Source organism: Narcine bancroftii, chromosome 6 (genome assembly GCF_036971445.1).
Source record: "Narcine bancroftii isolate sNarBan1 chromosome 6, sNarBan1.hap1, whole genome shotgun sequence".
Classification (NCBI taxonomy): domain Eukaryota; kingdom Metazoa; phylum Chordata; class Chondrichthyes; order Torpediniformes; family Narcinidae; genus Narcine; species Narcine bancroftii.
Genome location: NC_091474.1, coordinates 42,446,650 through 42,468,487, shown reverse-complemented (window position 1 = coordinate 42,468,487; position 21,838 = coordinate 42,446,650). Strand labels below are relative to the sequence as shown.

The window sequence follows — 21,838 nt, the reverse complement described above, 5'->3', positions numbered from 1 at the left end:
GTGTCAACTGGAGATGCTTCCTGCGCACTTGGGGAAAGTGTTGGCAAGAGGGGTGGGGAGTCACAACCTTAATCCTACAGTGGGTGTCTCAAGTGGAGTGGAGAGCAGGTTGAGGAGGAACCAAGACCAATGGTTATTTGATGTGTAGACGCAAGGGAAAGAGAGAGGAGGAATAGGGAAGGGTAAAGAACAGAGCGAGGGGGGAGATGAGGGGAGGCAGCAGCGCTGTGTACTCTCTGGATTGGGTTCTCCCTGGCACTTGCACTCTGATCTTCCTCGGGTTGTGTCCTCCCTGGCCCCAGGCTCGGAGTTTCCTGGGCAGAACTCTCCATACCCCTGGGCTCTGCCCTGCCCTCTCGCTGGATGATGGTGTTTCTCTGCGGCTGGATCTGCCCTGCTTTTGATTGGCACGGCTGGGAGCGGCCGAGGGGAGGGCGATTGTGTTTCTCACTTCGCTACATTCTTTCACCATGGGGACGTGTTACAGTTTGCGCTCGCGGCTCCTGGGTCCCCACGCCGCCTCCACCATCGCTTACCCGGGGGGCCGCACGGCCAACGCCGCAGCCGGAGGAGGTGAAGGGGAAGCTGGACAACACGAGCAGGTTGACGGGCAGCTGAGGGAGCGTCTGCGGGCCGACGAGAAAGCCCGGCTGAAAGCCGACAAGAAGCGGAGCCGGAGCATCGACAAGAGCCTGAAGGCAGAGAAACGCGAGTACAAGCAGACCCACCGGCTCCTCCTACTCGGTGAGTCCCCCACCACTCCACCCATCTCTTGTCGTTCAGCGATTTCTAGCCCCCGACCCTGACCTCAACGCCAGCCTGCCTCCTGTTCTTTTCAAGCATGTCACATGTCCGCAGGCCGATTATGGGGGCACAGCAGGAAAAGTTGTTGTGAACTTAACAAATTGGCACTGTCAGGGCCTTGCTGAAGCCAGTTCGGATCCTGGCAGTTTTCCTTTCAGGGCCTCGTATCTGCTGCACTCCGAAACTTGAGCTCATGAAACTCCAAGCTTCAAACTTCATGCCGGGTCTCAACCAGTAAGGCTCCTGTCCCTTCAGGTCCAGGACTAGCAGAGGTTTAGGGTTAAAGTTCTTGGGTTTAAAAGTAACCGTGATCCAAAACTGCTTTATCTCCAAATCGGCTGCACCCCTACATTCGTTCAGCTTTGCACTTTCATGCACACCTCACTGTTCACCTTCCCTGGGTGCCTGAACCTTCAGCAACTCGGGACCATAACATATCAACGCAACTTCTTGACCGTGCATTAGCTCACCTATTCTGATTTCTTGATATCAATTTTTGAAGATGCACCTAGTCTCACACCATCATCGCCCTGGAGGGTGCTGTGCAAGTGCAGATTACTGGTGCGAGGCTACTCTTGTGAGCAGAGGTTGTTCAATCAGCCGGCTCCTTCTGTTTGATAAGGTAAACTTTTTCCCCAAAGGAGGGAATCTAAAGGGTATAGATTTAAGAGGAGAGGGGAAAGATTTAATAAGGGAAAACTTCTTCACACATGAGGAAAGAGCTGCCAGAGGAAGTGGTAGAAGTGGGGACAAATGTAACAGTAAAAAAAAACATTCAGATGGTATCTGGATAGGAAAGGTATCCTGTCCAAATTTAAAAAAAAGAAAACGATGGAAATGAAAAACCTAAAATATGCTGAACTCAAGAAAATGGGTCTTGTCTAGTCGGAATGGACAAGTTGGGGCTGTTTCCACGTTGTAGAACTCTATGACTACTCTGATAGACGTTCTGTAACATCCAGTTCTGCGTGATTGGATTTTCTCTGGATGAGCATTGTAAGAACCAAAAGAATATGATTATCCCCATACATTAGCCACCATCTTCATCCTCCTCTATCGCACTGTCTCAGGCTGAGCCCAAACAGTTCAAAGTTTGATGTCGTCCTCGACCTGGAGAGGAAGTTTTGATCCCCGATGCCACCTTGGCAGCTGCTTGTGCAATCATCTTTTCTAGATTTGATCTTGACCACAGGGGCTGGAATTCCCCAGGAGCTCTGGTTTTATCTGATGTGCCAAAGTCATGGTGGCTGTATTGCCCACTGTAAATTACTCCTAATGTTGGCAGGTGGCAGGAGAATGGGGGGAAGGATAGTTGATGGGGGCATGAGAAGGAAAATAGGATTAATGTAGGAATAGTGCAGTTAGTACATACTCATTGATGTGAAGGACTTGTTTGCAATCTGTATGGTTCCATGCTACTTGCTATAGTATCCCAAACCGCTGCATCTACTCAGCATGTCTGGAAAAATCATATGCTTGACATTGGCTTAAATGTTAGTTCTGTTAATCTTCCACAGAAGCTACCCGATCTGAATATTTTCAGTTTTCTATGCCACGACATAGCTTTGTCATCCCCAGACTTGATTATTCAATTGCTCTGGTTTGTCCCCATTGTACATTTTAAAATATTCTTTTATAAAATGATACCATCTCTGTTCGGTGTGACGTTTTTCAATTTTCTCACTACCGTGAACTTTTCTTGCTTAAATTGGCTTCTATACACAGTTTAAGATTCTTGTGGGTAAGTGCTTCCTCTGCTCAACAATTCATTCCTACTTTCCAAGCCCCCCCCCAATTCTGATTGGTGCTCCCCATTGCAGCCTCGTAGGTCAAACTTTTCATCACCCCCTTAACTTCTCTTTATGTTTGTTGTGTATACGATTATGTCTTTGTGAAAGGTTGAGGGATGTTTTGCTACCAGAATGTTTTTGTGCTGAACCTTTAATATTTATTTGAGGATCATCCTCTTAATGCATCAAAATAACCAACGTTTTTCTGTCTTATTTAATGAGGAATGTCCCATGTTGATGCTGAGGATTGGGCTGTCATGGGCTCATTATTCCTCTTTCTAATTGGTACATTGCACCTGCAGGTCAACGTTTTGGGCGAGGTTTGGTTACCATATGATTATTACCTGTAGTATTATCATTTATGTGGCAATGGTAACCACCATTTTTTTTCAACAATTAATTTGATTGTGTATTCAATGGTTTCCATGCAGTATATTTTTGGTGCTGAATGTTTAATGAAGGATGACTAGGGATTGAGTGAACTGCAGCAGGGATTGCGTTTGTGATTATGAAAGGCAGAGGATTGACAACATCAGGGGTTAATGTGTTTTCAGCTCTTTCTTTGCAGAGAATAATAATTTTAGTCCAAACGGCTTTAAAATTGGTGTCAGCGCTGCATAATTGCTCTGCAAAAGGAGGTGTAAGGTGCTCCTTCTGTCTGATAGCTTGCAGGTCACCCTTTGGCAAGGTGTAGTACCTGTTTAGCCTCCCAATCAGGGTCACATGAAGCCATGGATTGCAGATGGTAGATGGTTTTTACAAGCAGATTCTTCAAATTGGTATTTATGGTTGCAAAACTAAAAACGCTGGGCAGAAGAATCAGTTAATCAATGGCCAGGGTTACCTGTCCAGCATGGACACTGCAACTAAAGAAACCACTTCAATGTGTTTTCCTTGAATAATCATGAACTCAACATCATCTATAGTCTCAGCTCAAAGGTGGAGCCTTCACCAAAGGAAAACAGGAAGGCTCAGAAGATCAGAGATCATGACAGATGGAGAGACATGATTTCACCCGCCAAACGGCAAGGCACCTGGATGATAAATGATGGCTTTAAAAGGCCCTATTGAAAAGTTGAATCTTGTACAGGGACTGGCTGGACTTAGCTTCACATTCTATAGTTTCAATAACTTGTTTACCATCTAACACTGAAGAGCAACAATCCGGAGGTTCAAGGCAAGGTTGATATGTGAGATGAAATGACTACATTTTGTTATAGTGCCAGCACCTGTTGGATAGATACTGCTGGTATTGTTTGTAGGAAACTGAGACACTTGTTCAAGCACTGAATTCATTGGTGTGTCTCCTGTTCCTTGGAGAAGTGTTATTTTCTTTGGACTGAAGGTTAGAGGACCAGAAGAGGCTACAAAGAAGGGTAGGGATTTGAAAAAATGTGGAAGAGTAGTTTAAATTTGGGGTTTAGGACATCTTATCATCCTGGGCCAAAGCCTTGGATGCAAGCCTCCCCTTTATGGATTTATACATTTAACCTTTAGTGAGATTCATTTTGAGTATCAAGGCTTAAAATGTCATTGACATTTTCATGCAAGAACAGAATGGCAAGAATCACACTGAGTACCCCCACCCTGCATTGAAAAATGAAGCCTCTTCATTGTTGTCCTAATGGTTCAGAACAATAACAGTTTTGTGAAAATATTTGTCAGTTCAGAAGCTCTTATAGTGAAGATTAATTTTTGTTCATTCAGCTGCAGTGCTGCTTGAGCCATTCACCCACAGATACAAGGTTTGTGTTGGCTTGTAGTCCAAAGGCCAAAACGAGGAGGTCAGCAATTGTGTATGCACACCGTGTTTTTGCATTCCTTTGATTTTAAGCATCCTGGTTCAATGACGCAAAGTTCAAAACAGAGAGGAGGAACAAAAATTGAAAGAGTGAAGACTATCTGGCAAATCTGCAACTAAAGGGAAAGAATCTGCAGTTTATCTGTGTTTGCATGGTGAGGATTATATGCTGAGTGGTCAGGAAATGCTCAAGGAGCAGTAGGGCAGCTGATGCCTATTGATTCTAGAATTACCAGTACAGCAAGTTTCCACTCTCACTGCTGTACTGGAGAGTGGGAGATCACCATGTGTGGATTATCTATGGGAAGGGAGGAACATGGCAGGAATGGTTACCCCAGTACTCGTGTGCAATACACAGTGATTGCCTGGTGCTTAAACAATCTGTCCCATCCCTTGCCTCAAGGACACCAGCAGAACCTGGCAGGTTGTTTATGGTTGACAAGAGGGAGTAGTGTTTAGCCCTTGGTCTCTCCCCAGCTCCATGCTGAAAATGTTGCAGGGTCCCTTGGAGCTGGTCACCTTTCAGAAATTGTAAAGTTCACTCCCTGTTGCCACACTGAGCCCTAAAGATAAAATGAACTTTCCTTAACCCGGACATGATTGAACTTGTTCAATGGAAATGGGTTGCAAAAAGAAATATCGATGTAGGATGAGTGATGAATGGAAGTGGGAGGTGTTTGTAGCTATTTCCTTAGAGAGAATAATAATTTTAGTCCTGATGGTCCTGATGAAAAGCTGAGCATTATACAAAGACTTAGTTTCACATTCTATGGTTTCAATAAACTTGTGGTTCTTTATTTAAAAAAATAACTGCTGGAGAGCTGGGTGATGGTTGTCTTGAATGTTTTGAAAATAGAATTACATTCTTGTGTACAGAGATGACGTGACGAAGATGGCTGAGAACTAGATTGAGATCTAGATCTCTGATTCTGCCTTTGTTGCTGCATCTTTAGTTCTTGTTTCTCCTTTGAGCCAACCATGTGCTGGTGTCTCCACCCACCATTTGGGGCCACAAAAGTGAAATTGTGGGTGGGGAATTTTGAAAAGAATTTAGTTGCAACATGCGCTCATTCCATTAGCTGGCTTCCAGACACGCTGATGGTGTGAGGATAACTTGAGACAATTCATTTTAAACGACTGTTGGAACTTTATGCGATGTCTGTGCAAGTGCATTCATTCACCACGATCACAGAGCATAGAATGTTACTGTAGGCCAGCACAGTTACGGTCGGCTTAGTGGTTAGCCAATGATCGGGACTGGTGTGCGAATCCCGCGCTGACTGTAAGGAGTTTGCAAGTTCTCCCGTATCTGTGTGGGTTTTCCCCAGGGGCTCCAGTTTTCTCCCACCATTTGAAACATATTGGAGATTAGGTTAATTGGCTGTAAATTGGGCGGCATGGACTCTTGGGCCGAAGTGGCCTGTTACCGTGCTGAATGCCTAAATTAAAATTAAATTACTGCCCAGTACAGGCCCTTCAGCCCCTGACATGTTCAGTAAACCTTCTCAACGACAGTCTAATTTTCTCCTAACTCGCATCATATAAACCTCTATTTCTTTTACATCCATATGACTATCTAAAGGCTTTTTCAGGTGCATTCTTCGCTAAGAATACACCTGAAGAAGCAGAAGCAGCCCTTTAAATTGCCGTTCAGGTGGCAGCGTTTAAAGCGCAATGCTGGCCACCTGAAGGACACAGCTGCACAGGAGCTGTGATCAGCAGCCTGACCCTTTAACATCCGCTTTCTGCCAGCTGCATTCAGGTGGCTGGGGGAGCCACTGAGCTGAGCTGATTATCCCTCTCGGAGAAGGGTTATGTAGCTCACCTCAAGAGTGCCTCCTGCACATTCAGGTGGCCTCAAAACAGCCACATATTGCCTAAACATGCAGCTTTACATGCGGGGCAATTGGCCACCTGAAAGTGCCTTAAGAGTATTTTGAATGGTCCTATTGTACTAGTCTCCACTATCCACCCGGCAATGTATTCCAGAGACCCACCACACTTTGACTTAAAAATTTATCTCTGATATCTCCTCGAAACTATCCTCCACTCACTTTAAACAAATGTCCTCTGGTATTTGCTGTTGTCCCAGTAAAAAAAGAACCTGGCAGTCCACTCTATCTCAGCCCCTCCTAATCTTGTATGCCACTATTAAATGGCCTTTCATTCTTCATCGCTTCAAAGAGAAAGCTTCATAAGACATGCTTTACAATCCACACAACATCTCCTCTGCACCCTCTCTAAAGCATCTAACTCCTTCCTGTAATAAGATGACCAGAACTGAACGTGGTTCTCCGATTGTGGTCTAACTAGGGTTTTAAAGAGCTACATCTCGTGGCTCCGGAACTCAATCCCCAAACTAATTAGCATACCTAGCACCTTCTTAATCATCCTATCAACTTGTGTGACATTCTTGAGGGATCTAAGAACCTGGCCCCCAAGATCTCTCTGTTCCTCCACGCTGTTGAATCCTGTCATTAACCACACAACCACTCTTCAAATTCGACCTTCCAAAGTGCATCACGTCACACCTATCCAGATTGAACTCCATCTCCCCATTTCTCCGCCCAACTCTGCATCCTGCCTATATCCTGTTCTAACCTATGAAAACCTTCTACACTGTCGACAGCACCTCCAATGTTTTTTTTATCATCTGCTAAGTTACACATCCCATCACTATTGATTCCATGAAACCATTAAAGTCTCAAATTTCCCTTCCTCTTACCCCTGTGAATTGTCATCTTTGCTGCCTGTTCCTCCTATACCTGAGTATTGACCCCATTTGAATCACAACAGCACATGCCCAAGCTTAACAGTAGGATTTAGGAGATCTTTGAATCACATTAGGGAATCAGGCCAAAGGTTCCTAACGTTAACTCCCATCAACTCCGATCCCCGACATCTCCCCACCACCACCACTACTCCTGCCCAGCTGCCCAAGATTCCTGCTCCTGCCCAGAGGGCCGCTCTCCTTGATGACGCTAGGACAGCGGAGAACCAAATACAGTGGAGGGTAAAGAAGAAATAGAAAGAGAGAGGGGAGGGAGTTACTTGAAATGAGCCGACTTCCTCCAGTTGTGTTAACGGCGTGTCAGAGCCTCACATGAGCATGTTGGGTGAAATTTCTTTTCAACTTGTGATGTCATGTTACCGCTGAACTTTATTTTGGATAACTGAAAATTTCGGTTAAGTGGTTTTCAGATAATTGGAAACATACTGTATTGTAAGTACTTCCATCACTACTCCTCACCGCCCTTCCAGGCATCTAATGCTCTCTGTAAATATTTGACACACTGATCTCGCGTAAATTTTCTCCCCCTCACTTTAAACACGTGTCTTCTTGTGTGTCACAGCTTTAACCTGGAGAAAAGACTCTGACTGACCACCCTATTAATGCCTTTCATCATTTTAGAAACCTCCATCCGGTTTCTCCTCGGCCTCCTACACTCCAGAGAAAACAACCCAGATGTGTCCAATCTCTTTCCATAACATGTCCCCTCTAAACCAGGCAACATCCTGGTGAATCTCTTCTGAGCCCTTTCCAAAGCCTCCACATCCTTCCTACAATCAGGCAATCAGAATTGCACACAACATTCCAAAAGTGCGTCGGGATCAAAGTTTTATGCTGCTGCAATATAATTTCCTTGCCCCCCTCCCCCACCCTCCACAATGAAGTCCAGCATACCATATGCCTCTTTACCACTCTGTCAACCTGCATAGCCACTTTTAATGGGCTATGGACCTGGACCCTCAATGCTTTTAAGAGCCCTCCCATTAACTGCATACATTCCCCTTATATTTCACCTCCCAAATTGCAACACCTCACATTTATCCAGATTAGGCCGGCACGTTTGGCGTAGCAGTTAGCGCCAGTGATCAGGTTTGAATCCCTCACTGTCTGCATGGATTTTCTCCGGGGGCTCTGGTTTCCTCCCAGCCTTCAAAAACGGGGGTGTAAAATTGGGCAGCACGGACTCGTGGGCCAAAGTGCCCTGTTACTGTGCTGCTTGTCTTAATTAAAAAAATATTAAAATTAAACTCCAGCTTCCATTCTTTTCCATTTCTGTCACTGATCTGTATCCTATAGTATTCTTTGACAGCTATATATATGTAGAACAAACACCACAAGAAGGTGGCCTCCAGCCCAAATTTCAGCCTTCTACTATTATCTCCTTTTTTCTATGGGCCAGCCAATTTCATGTTATCAAGTCAACATATATCCCATGCTTCAACATATATCCCATTCCTTCTGAATCAGCCTACTCATAGTCAATCCTGTCAAATGCCCTACCTACAGGGATGGCACGGTTAACATAGCAGTTAGACCTGGGTCTCAACTTGAGACCTGGGTTCGAACACAGTGCTGTCTGTAGGGAGTCTATGCGTTCTCCACGTGTCTCCATGGGTTTCTTCCGTGGGCTCCGGTTTCCTCCCACCCTTCAGAATGTACTGCAGTCGTACTTTAATTGGAGTAATTATAAACAGCACGGGCTCATGGGCTGGGAGGGCCTGTTACCCTGCTGTACGTCTAAATTAAATTAAGAACAACCAAATGATGCTTGGAGATTACGGAATATTTTCTCTGTTAATCATGTATGGATCTATCATACTTTAAGTATCCAGGATTGATCGTTTACCCAAAATATGCATTGTCTAAGTAATTCACTCACTGCATTTTGCCAGAGAAACAATCATGATATTATGAGGAGAATGTGGTGATTGTCCTTGTTCACTTGCTATATTTATAGATTTTGCTGTAAATCATGTAAAGCTTGCAACTCATAAACTAGCACCATTGTATCAATAATGACACAGCTCTTCAGAATCAGAGTCAGGATTTATGTCACGAACAACTCATGAAATTCGGTGTCTTTGCGGCAGAATCACAGTGCAAACATTCATATTATAACCATCTTACAACATTATTATAAATTAAAAAACAGTAAAAATAATAGAGCACAAAAAGTACGGCAGTGTCTTTGGTTCATTAATTATTCAGGAATCTGATGGCAACTGGGAAGAGGCTGTCCTTGTGCCGCTGAGGGCTCGTCTTTAGGCTCCTGTACCTTTTCCCCTGATGGTAGCAGAGTGAGGGTGTGTCAAACTGCATGAGTTTTTCAAGCTTTGTTGGGACCAAGGGAAACTGCCTCAGGACCTTCGTGATGCCACCATCGTCACCCTATACAAAAACAAAGGCGAGAAATCAGATTGCTCAAACTACAGGGGAATCACGCTGCTCTCCATTACAGGCAAAATCTTCGCTAGGATTCTCCTAAATAGAATAATACCTAGTGTCGCTGAGAATATTCTCCCAGAATCACGGTGCAGCTTTCGCGCAAACAGAGGAACTACTGACATGGTCTTTGCCCTCAGACAGCTCCAAGAAAAGTGCAGAGAACAAAACAAAGGACTCTACATCACCTTTGTTGACCTCACCAAAGCCTTCGACACCGTGAGCAGGAAAGGGCTTTGGCAAATACTAGAGCGCATTGGATGCCCCCCAAAGTTCCTCAACATATCCAACTGCACGAAAACCAACAAGGTCGGGTCAGATACAGCAATGAGCTCTCTGAACCCTTCTCCATTAACAATGGCGTGAAGCAAGGCTGTGTTCTCGCACCAACCCTCTTTTCAATCTTCTTCAGCATGATGCTGAACCAAGCCATGAAAGACCTCAACAATGAAGACGCTGTTTACATCCGGTACTGCACGGATGGCAGTCTCTTCAATCTGAGGCGCCTGCAAGCTCACACCAAGACACAAGAGAAACTTGTCCGTGAACTACTCTTTGCAGACGATGCCGCTTTAGTTGCCCATTCAGAGCCAGCTCTTCAGCGCTTGACGTCCTATTTTGCGGAAACTGCCAAAATGTTTGGCCTGGAAGTCAGCCTGAAGAAAACTGAGGTCCTCCATCAGCCAGCTCCCCACCATGACTACCAGCCCCCCCACATCTCCATCGGGCACACAAAACTCAAAACGGTCAACCAGTTTACCTATCTCGGCTGCACCATTTCATCAGATGCAAGGATCGACAACGAGATAGACAACAGACTCGCCAAGGCAAATAGCGCCTTTGGAAGACTACACAAAAGAGTCTGGAAAAACAACCAACTGAAAAACCTCACAAAGATAAATGTATACAGAGCCGTTGTCATACCCACATTCCTGTTCAGCTCCGAATCATGGGTCCTCTACCGTCATCACTTACGGCTCCTAGAACGCTTCCACCAGCGCTGTCTCCGCTCCATCCTCAACATTCATTGGAGCGCTTTCATCCCTAACATCAAAGTACTCGAGATGGCAGAGGTCGACAGCATCGAGTCCACGCTGCTGAAGATCCAGCTGCGCTGGGTGGGTCACGTCTCCAGAATGGAGGACCATCGCCTTCCCAAGATCGTGTTATATGGCGAGCTCTCCACTGGCCACCGTGACAGAGGTGCACCAAAGAAAAGGTACAAGGACTGCTTAAAGAAATCTCTTGGTGCCTGCCACATTGACCACTGCCAGTGGGCTGATATCGCCTCAAACCGTGCATCTTGGCGCCTCACAGTTTGGCGGGCAGCAACCTCCTTTGAAGAAGACCGCAGAGCCCACCTCACTGACAAAAGGCAAAGGAGGAAAAACCCAACACCTAACCCCAACCCACCAATTTTCCCCTGCAACCGCTGCAACCGTGTCTGCCTGTCCCACATCGGACTTGTCAGCCACAAACGAGCCTGCACCTGACGTGGACATTTACCCCCTCCATAAATCTTCGTCCGCGAAGCCAAGCCAAAGAAAGAAGGAAGCAGAGTGAAGAGGGCATGGCCTGGGTGCTGGAGGTTTTTGAGCATAGAGGCTGCTTCTTTTAGACGCCGCCTCATATAGATGTCCTCGATAGAGTGAAGTCTGGTGCCTGTGACGTTGCAGGCCAAATTAACAACCCTCTGGAATTTATTCTTGTCCTGAGAGTTGGTGCCTCCATACCAGGCAATGATGCAACCAGCCAGAATGCTCTCCATAGTACACCTGTAGAAGTTTACAAGTGTTTTTGGTGACATACTGAATCTCCTTAGATACCTCACAAGTATAGCCGCTGAAGAACCTTCTTCGTGATTGCTTGTCTACTTGCTTTTCAGATGTTTAGGATGCTTTCTTTTAAAAAACATTTTTGGAAAACAGATGTTAGATTAAAAATATTTATGCTTCAGATTTATGTGGTATTCCCAGAAAAGGAAAATGTGTGAATGAATTTTTAGGAGAAGATGGGTTAAAGATTCATTATAATGTTTTTTCAATATATGCTGGAACTTAAGCAATAAACGTAATTCACTATTTTGACATTAGAAATCTTGTTTATCTGTTGTTATAGAAGACAACAAGGCTGTAGATTGTTTGGTAAACAAAATAATGAACAAACCCATTCTACTTATTGTCTAGGAAGTAGGATTGAAGAATATTCCATTGGATGCGGGGTTTAGCTCCGCAAATGAACTTTGCTTTATCATTTGGTTAGTTTTATTCCCTCTTGGATAAGATACTTGGCAAGGTTAAAGAGAAAGGGAAGGGAAATCATCGATAGAGTTGAACAGAAGGATGAGAACTTTAAGTGTAACATGTGGTTGGATTGGCAGCTCCTGGAGGTAAATGACTATAAACAATGGGGGAGGGGGGATTGGGGAAGGAAGAAGGGTATAGCTGGCAGAGCACAAAAATAAATATTTCTTGTGGAAAACAAACTAACACCAAAGTCACTTTTCAGCTGGCTGCCAAAGTTTGGGATGGGAATCCAATGAATGTCTTTTCTTTGGCTTGGCTTCGCGGACGAAGATTTATGGAGGGGGTAAAAAGTCCACGTCAGCTGCAGGCTCGTTTGTGGCTGACAAGTCCGATGCGGGACAGGCAGACACGATTGCAGCGGTTGCAAGGGAAAATTGGTTGGTTGGGGTTGGGTGTTGGGTTTTTCCTCCTTTGCCTTTTGTCAGTGAGGTGTAACAACACGAGAAATAGGAGCAGGTCACTTGGCTTTGCCATTCAATGAGATTGCAGGCAATCTTTTCCCTTCGTGCCACTTCCCAAATTCCTGGAAGTGAGAAAATGATTACTTCCTGTGTTGATTATACTCAGCTCTCTAAGGCAAAGATTTATTACTATGTGCGTGAAGAAGTTTATTTTAATTTCCATCCTGAATTGCTGACACCTGATTTTAAGACTTGCCTCCTGATTATAGATATACCAGCTTGGAGACACATTCACCCTGCCTTGTCAAGCCTGGTAATAGTTTTGTATGCTTCAAATAGATCACCTCTCAATTTTATAAACTTTTAATCACTCCTTAATCATTCCTTCCCAGGAATCAGTCTGCATTCCTTCTATTGGAAGCAGGGATTACACCGATTTTAATCTGTTTCTTTGGGTGGGGTTGGTTTAACTCTTGTTTGATATAATTGGAAAAAAACATCTTTATTCTTGCTCTAAAATTCTCTTGCAATGTTGGATGCCTTCTGAACTGCTTGTTGACCTCCACATTGATTTTTCATGATCTGCGTACAAAGATGTACCCCAATACCTTTTAGTCTCTCCCCATTTAAAAATGGTCTTCATTTCAAATGTTTCAACAAAGAAAATTGTCATATTTATCCACACAATATTCCATCTGTCATATGCTTATTCATTGTCATATGTGTCTCTAAAGCCTCCCTGCTTCTTCCTTACAGATTTCAGATTTATTGTCAGAGTACATGCGACATCACCCTGAGATTCTTTTTTCTGCGGGGGAGGCAGAATTACCACTTATTGGTAATGCAAAAAAAAAACTGTGGAGCGTATGCATGTAACCAAATAAAGAACTAATGAATATAAACAAACTGACTGTGTAATAAAGAGAATTTAAAAAAATCATTAAGTGCACAAGCAAGAGTCTTAAAATGAGTCTCTGATTGATTTTGCTGTTCAAGAGTCTGATGGTGGGGGGGAGTAACAGCTGTTCCTGAATTTGGTGGTGCGAATCTTGTACCTATACCTCTCTTCTGATGGCAGCAATGAGATCAGAGCGTGTGCTGGGTGATGTGGATCTTTGATGATTTTTGCTGCTCTCCGATGGCGTTCCCTGTGGATGTTCTCGATGGTGGGAAAGGTTTTGCCTTTGACGTCCTGGGCTGTGTCCACTACCTTTTGCAGGGCTTTATGCTCAGGGGTGATGAGCCGGTCAGTATACTTTCTGCCACACATCCACGATAGACCTAGTTTTGAAATGTCAGCAAAACACAAATATTGTCCAATACCCTTCATCCAATTTTTTTACGTAGATTACGAACCATTAGGGTGTTAGAACCAATCTATGACCCACTCCACTTATCATAGCCTCCTAACCTGAAAATTACCCTTTTAATTCACCTTCCTGCCTTTTGTCTTGTCATGGAATAAACTCCACATGCAGAGAATAGTTCTATCAAAAATATCTCCAGGGGTTGGAATACGCCAAGTTTTATAAAGTTAGAAGCAAGAGAAATAAACAATTGATCAGTGGCCAATGTTGCCAATTTTGGTTCTAGCGATTCCTCCCATTCATGGGCAGGTTGGTCCCAGACAGAAGGCCTCTCTGTTGTCTTAATACAACTAGGTTCTTTGTTTCTACATATTTTATGACTCTGCTTCACAGCTCAACCACTCATAATCCAAAGCTCATATTCCCGTGTTGACTGTTCATATTCCCGTTCTTATCTTACCCATGGTCTTGGCCTTCAAGACTCTGTACAATCATTGCTCTTGTGTTGCATGACATATTTAATCACTTCATTAATGCACCACTGAACCTGTCTCAGATTGGGCTGTTGAATGCCTTGTGGTGATGCACCATCAATTACTTCAAAGACTAAAAGTTATAGAGAAACTGATAGGCTTTTATTGACAACAGACTGGAGGCATGTCCATACTGGTCGACTGTCCTGGACTGAGGAGGGAGCTGTGGCACAGTCGCCTTTATTCAGGGGTCTGTGGGAGGAACCTCAGGCACAGTCAGCAAGAGGCGTGTCCTAGCACATCCAAAGATATGTCCAGTGGTTTACCACATATGGGTCAAGCAATTCATCATGCTTCATGCTTAGATTGGTGGGAGGCAACGATTGGCTAGCTTTGCATTATTATCTCCTGGGGTCTCTCCAGTTCGGAAAAGGCTGTAGCCTCAAGTCCACAACAGATGTCAAGTTCTTTGATGGATTTTCTGAACTTGCTTTAATGCAGGGTTTGGGCTAGAAAGAGTCCTTAATTTCTCTTTAAACATTGCACTTACTAGTCATAGCCTGAAACGTACGTCACGGGGTCACAAACACATAAGAGGAACACCGCTGATCATTTGTATGCAGGTGCAACAATGAGGACAAGGAAACCTGCCAGTTTTCAGAATTATTTGGACGCTTTTTTTTATGGTGTGTGGAGAATTCTGTCAAACTAATAAGTGAATTCATAAGCATAAAGTTTAGGTTTCATTTTTTAAACGTGGATCTAGTAAGTCAGGTTGAAACTCCAGGAAAATAGAACGAGAGAGGTGGTCATGGGAAGCAGAAGATATGATTAGGTATAGCAACCTTTAAGAACACGTGACATAAGTTAGCTCTGAAAATTTATTCATTACTCAGTTCCTTTAACTGGCTTACAGCCAGTCTCTACACCAATGTTCTGTACTGATTTCTTTAGCTTTACCAGATTTCACTGGGTGTATCTCTGGTTTGCTTGCTCTGTTGGTGGCAGCATCCTTGCTTCCTGGCACTAACCTTAAAAAAAAACAAAAGAGGGATTCGCTTTTGCATTTCTTTCTCATGGTGGTGGTGGCTGGTGTGGTGACACCTCTTTTTGTCATGGCCTTTACAGGGCAAACAAAGGAAAGCGCATTTTGAATATTTAATGAACGTGGAAATAAAGGAATCTTGAATCCAGAGGTTATTTCTTTCTAATAAACTACTCTATTTCCCTTTGCATAAGCAGAAAATGTTTAGAAGAAGCTAGATAGCAAAGCTCCCAATGTATGAGTCCTGTTCAGCAGTTTCTCATGCTCTTTTGCAGCATACTAAAAGGCCGCAGTCCATGGAGTCTATGTCAAGTTTTCAGAACATTCCCATCAGTCCCATTCTTGCCATACTTACCTGCAATTATTCTCTCACACATACTTTTCAATTCTATTCTGATTGTACTACAATCTACATTAGGGGTAACTGTGAGTGGGCCACTAACCTAGCGACCCACAAATCTTTGGCATGTGGGAGCAAACCAGAGTACCCAAAAGAATTCGATGAGGTCAGAGAGAGAACATTCAAACTTGCACCGATAGCATCCAAGGTCAGGATTGAACCTGGGTCCTTGGAAATGTAAGATAACTGCTGCATCACTCAGCTGCCCATTTCCATTCTGTTCAGGGCAGCCAATTTATAGCTGAGTTGTTGCATAAAGTGGATGTTCGAGACAGACGAATTCCCCATCTTGGACTGGGAATTAAAATCCTAGCCATCTACCGATGGGCCATGTTCTGTTTTTGTACATTTGTGTTCGGAATTTTGCATGTGGAAGATTAATGCATGCATCTATTAGGTCCTTGCAGCAAAATAAAGCTTCCCAGTATGCCAAACTAAACTGTGACACACATAGGTAACTAAGGAGAAGGTTGATGCAACTATTGTTTTCAGGAGGATCTTAAAAGAGGAGAGGGGTGTTTGGGGAAGAAATCCTAGAAGTTATGCTTGCACCATCATCCCCTCAAAATTGATCAGCAAACTCCCAAGACCTGTGCATCTCTAAACCCCATATGTAATTGGATCCTGGATTTCCTCACCTCCAGACCACAATCAGTGAGGATTGGTAAGAACATCTCCACAATCTCCATCAGTACTGGAGCAGCACAGGGCTATATTCTTCGCCCCCTGGTCTATGATTGTGTGGCTTGGAATGACAACAATATAACTACAAATTTGCTGATGTTACCATGGTTATATAAAAGGGGCATATAGAAGGGAGAATGAAAACTTGGCTGAATGCTGCACCAAAAGAACCTTGCACTCAATATCACCAAAACCAAAGAGCTGATTGTGGACCAGGAAGGGAAAGCCAGAGGTATATAATCCAGTGATCATTGGGGGATCAGAGGTGAAATGGGTGAGCAAATTTAAAGCATGTCAGCACCTCTTCTTCCTCAGGAGTTTGCGGAGGTTTGATAAGACGTCAGAAACCTTGGCAAACTACTGCAGATGTGTTATGGAAAGTGTGCTGACCGGCTGCATCATGGCCTGGTATGGGGGCACAAATACCTCTGAGCAGAGAGCCCTGCAAAAGGTATTAGACACTGCCAAGTACATCACAGGTAAAACTCTTCCCACCTTTGATAAAATCCACATGGAACGCTGCCATCGGAGAACAGCAGTAATTATCAAGGACCCACACCACTGTTCAAGAAAGAGGTAAAGGTGCCACAAGACTCATACCACCAGGTTCAGGAACAGCGGCTACCCCTTCAGCATCAGATTGCTCAACAAGAAATTCAGTCAGGGTCTCATTTACTTTGCACATTAATTACTACTGATTTTTTTTCTGTATTGCACTTTCAGTTTGTTTACATTTCTTTCTTTGTCTTTAATTCTCTCTTTTGTAGATGTATCTTTTCTTGGGTATAGTTTACACTATCAATAAGTAGAAATTCTTCCTTGCCCACAGGAAAAAGAATCTCCTGCTTGTATGTGATGTCATGTATGTACAATAAATTTGAACTTTGGACTTTATCGATAACACATTGACAATTTTCTTTCTCCTATTGATACTACTTGTCCTCCAGCAGATTGTGTTAGAAGTAATGGAAGCCTGTGATACTTCTAGTTTTGGACATTGTCAATCAAAAATAACTATTCAAATGAAATTCACTTCTTCCCTACCTACCAGTAGAAACAACAGGCCAGACAGTATCTACAAAGAAAAAACAAAGTTGATATCATAGGTGTATTACATGTGTAAAGGTTGGCAAGATTCTTGTGGCTGTTTTATATTCCCATTCTCTCTTTTCTCTCAGGTCATCTGAGTAACTTCTCCTTAGCAGGGGATGGTAAGAAATGTTGATGATAATGCTCCAGTGAAATTTCATGGACCATATGCTAAAGGTGCTACTTAATTTGATATTATGTGATATGGATGGATGTCCAACAGAAATAAATGTAACACAAGGTTTTGTGAGCATACTTTAGTTTTAATGTTCATGTTCAAAAACGCTTAATGTTTCCTATCTGTCGAAGTTCATGGCATTTGGATCAGGTAAATAATCATTTTCTGAGAAGACACTAACAAGATGGTTGGACTTTGAATAAAAGGACAAGGTCTGTGGAGGTGGGTAAGTGCTCACAGCCACAGAAAGGAATAGAAAACTGCAAACACTGGAAGCCTGAAATTAAGCAGAAGTTAAAATTTCTAGTTAATGACCTTTCATTCAAACTCAGCAAAGTTTAAAGGAAAGCTATGGTGGGCATGGTCATCAATGAAGGGAACGCCATCCATGGCCAGGGGTGCAGTGTGAATTTTTTTAGGTGCCAGAGCTCACCAAAAATGGCGACAAGGAGCTTCCTGAAGTGCCTGGAGCAGCCCCCTGAGGTGCCCGGAGCAGCCCCCTGAGGTGCCCGGAGCAGCCCTCTGAGTGCTGGACTGGCACTCTGGTGAGCTCCATCAGCACTGCTCTCCTGTCCATGGCCCAATTAATTACTCCTTCCAAAAAAAGAAGCAATTCACTTCCAAATGAGCCTACTGCATTCAGTGCTCATAATGTGGTGGCCTTTACACTGGAGAAATAAAGCACAGGTGGGGTGATGGCTTGCAAAATACCTCCATTCTGTCTCTAAAGGGGACACCCAAGATTCCAGGAGCTTGCCTATATCCCAATCCCACTCTGATTTTTTCCCACTTTGGCGTCTTTCACTCTTCGAATAAGCCCTTGAGGAACAACCTCTCATTTTCTGACCAGGCACATTACTGCCCTCAGGCCTCAACACTTATCAATTTCCACCCTGGAGCACATTGGTCTTGGAAGCTCACTGAACATCTGCTCATTTAAACCGTTGGTGGTAACAAGGAACACTGTCTAAATTCAGTGGTAGTGTTTTCACTCCTGAGACACAAGGTCATGGGTTCAAGTTGCATCCTTGATATGTGCAGGTAGTCTGGACTGAGAGGGCTGCATCATCAGCCTGCTACCCAATGCAACGTTTGAGGCATCCACTGACCATTTCCACCCAGTTCCTCCTGCAGCTCATGGTTTATGTTTTCCTTCCTTTTTGCCATCTCTTTTTGTTCTCCCATTCCATCCCTCTCCAGTACCAACACTCCCCGCCATCCCCAGGATATGCTGAGAGGTATGAATAGACCTATTGCTTAATTTTTCCATCTAGTTTTAATGCATTTTGCTCGAGTGAGCAGAATATTACCATTGGACGGTGAAACTATTGGACTACAAATGTTGAGAGCATCCCAGTTCTGGAAGGACTGTCCATGAATTGACCACTAGAGGGTACACATGAGCAGTAATTGTTTGACACAAGCAGTTATCCAGCAGAAGCTGGATTAATACAAATGGCATTAACTCAAGGGAACAATGCATTCAGAAACTTACTTTGCATCTTGAATATCTATTCAACAATTCGCCTAATAAAAAGATTCGGACGTGCAGCTATGAGAATTAACTTTTCAATGTACCTCAGAACAGGACAAACTTAAAAAAGCAGAGATAAAAATCCATGTGGGGAAATGGAGGTGAATGAGTCATCTCGTTGAAGCAGTTTAAAAAAGAATGTTCTGTAATAGGGACATTGAGGGGGAAAAAACAGATTCAGAATCGGGTCCCGCTTCCAAGCTTACATGGAGTCAAAGAACATGGAGACAGACCCAATTGGCCCACAAGGTTATGACAATGACTGAGAATCCTACACTCAATCCCAATTTATTCTTGCACACTCCAGATTCTACTGCTCACAGAGATGACACTGTGGTGCAGAGAGTAGAAATACTGCCCACAACACAAGTGACCCCCTAGTTCAAAATGATCTCTGGTGTGTGTAGAGATGCCATGCTCTCCCTGTGGCTTGTGGGTGTCTTCCAGGCATCAGTTTCCCCCAACTTGCCAGACATGTGCCAATTTGTGGGTTAATTGGGCCTGGTGTACGTCGGTGGTAGGATCTGGGAGGAAGAATAAGTTGGAGGGAAAATTAGTTGGGTAATGGGATTGCATCGTGAGCTGGTGTAGATTCAATGGGCCAAATATCCTGATAATTTGCAAGGAGATATGGAAATTACCAGTCATTCAGTTTTCTTCTTAACCAAACATTAGGGGTATCTATTGCAGTTGACTTGATTTTGGGATGGGTCTCATGTTGCAAAAAGCTCAGTAAAAGACTTCTCATTTATTTCTGCTTTAAATCTGTTGTAACATTTCTCAAGTGGTAAAAAGGAACACTACTTTACACTTGCTCACTTTATGCTCGATAAAAGATGACATGACATGTTTGTGCTGATTGTCCAATATTTGGTTTGCATATGAAGCCCGAAACCTTTTCCATGACACATCATTAATGAGTGTGAAGGCAGGAGCTGGCCATGGATCAAGAACACGCATAGTTTTTTTTTCTCTGCACCTGTTTAAATTTAACTCCTCTAATCCCTCTCCTGCCCCATTCTCTAGCTTTTCTATAATACCAGCAATTTAATTTCTTTCTACGTATCTGTCCCTGTAAACATGTATTTGTCCCTTATGTCACTGCCACTCAGTGACTATTTGGGCCATTCTCACAATTCTTTGTAAAGATTTTTTGTTATCATTATTTTTCCAGCTTTGTTTGATTCTGAAATGGACTTTTTTCTCAAAGTCTCTATTAGAAGGTGAATTGTTGCATCTTTTTATTTGCTTATTTGCCATCTTTCATAGTGCTCCATTTAGATCACATGTTAACACCTATTTGTTCACAATTGTTCCTTAACGTTTAAAATCACCTCTTCTGTGTTGCTGATTTAGAGGGCACAGTTGCAAATATTTTTAAAGATGGTTGTGCTGTCCCGAGGCATATTGATGTGACATTCGATTGACTGTAGGATTGCTCAAAATTATTATCACATGTATAAGATACAGCGATAGGGACTGTCTTGTGAGCAGACAACAATGAAGCCATAGTCCAGAAGTGCAGGGAAGAGAGAGATCAGTTGAGATCGAGCAAAGGCAGTATCATTTCACTATTTTGAGCTTCATTTTGAAGTCCTTGAATTTGATGGAGTATAATATCGTACTAATGAATCTTCCTGATGGAGAGAGGGGTTGAAGGGAGTATGGCTGGGGTGGGAAGAGCCTTTAAATATGTTGGCTGCTCTTCCAAGGCGGAGGGAATTATAATTGGAATCAATGAATTGGGCGGGAGGAGGGAGTTAAAGTGTGAAGGATGGAGCCACATTCTCAACACCCTGCAATTTCATGTGATTCGTTCTGCTCATTGAGGATTAGTAGTATACGGTCAAGTGGGCTGCTGGTAGTCTCGAAGTTCCATGTCAAAGTATAATCTTTAATCCAGGAATTGACCATGCCGCCCACCCAGCAAGGTCCAGAGATGTTTTTGGCTCTTGGTTGAAACCTTTCATAACTTCACACAAAGCCGACGTTCACTTGCATTGACCCTCAGAGTTGCCTGTAAAAACCTGAAGTGGATAAGTTAGCAGTGGGATCTATTTTAGTTCCCTCTGTGTAATGGAGAAAGCATGTCTCATGTTCTTGTTTGCACAGACTGAGGAATGTATATATTGTCAATGGAATCAATTTTTTAAGTAAACAGGGTTTTAAGGTGAGTAACTTCTCGTCGGAGAGCTTTTTCCAGTGGGCTGTGATGATCTTTGTTTACTGAGGCTTGTCAGACCCTGAGGAATGTGGGAACCATTTCTGGAATAATGAGCCATGATGTTGGGTCGAGTGATCATGTAATGGGTCAGTGTAGAGGGATGTAATCTGTGTATAGCTTTGTCTACTCGTCATCAATTCATGTTCCAATTGTGCTTACATTTTTGTATCTTTAGAACTGGGCAAACTAAACTGAAGCATTTATCAGACTTATTTCCCATTTTATCTATATCCTGTTCAGTCTATCACTGGAATCCATAATTGAATCTGTTCACCCAGCTTCAAGAATAGCACCTTGATGTAGGACCTTCATGGACATTGGAGGTCTTCAGTTTTCTGGAACTATTGTGTGCACTGGATGCCAGTTCACTGATGACTTTGCTTTGTGGTTACCTAGGATTAATTTTAAAAAAAATTCAGTTCATGGTAGTAGACAAAAAGTATCAGGTCCAGAACAATACCTGAAGTTCTATGAATGACATAGGTGCGGTCATCGTTCCTGTCCGAGACCCCACATCAGGACTGAAGCAGGGTCTCATCCTGAAATGTTAGCTATCCCTTTGGCTCCAC

General features: G+C 43.4%; 1 protein-coding gene across 2 annotated transcripts in view; it reads left to right on the top strand.

The window, feature by feature from the left end:
- Positions 1-416: 416 nt before the first annotated feature.
- Positions 417-21,838, top strand: part of LOC138736017 (guanine nucleotide-binding protein G(s) subunit alpha) — a 327,065-nt gene continuing 305,643 nt past the window's right edge. Inside the window, exon 1 of one of the 2 annotated variants that reach the window (XM_069884809.1) lies at positions 417-744. In XM_069884809.1, the coding sequence (XP_069740910.1) occupies positions 471-744 (274 nt within the window). In that variant the 5' untranslated portion in view covers positions 417-470. The remainder of the gene's footprint in view (positions 745-21,838) is intronic. The other variant, XM_069884811.1, reaches the window with a different exon arrangement.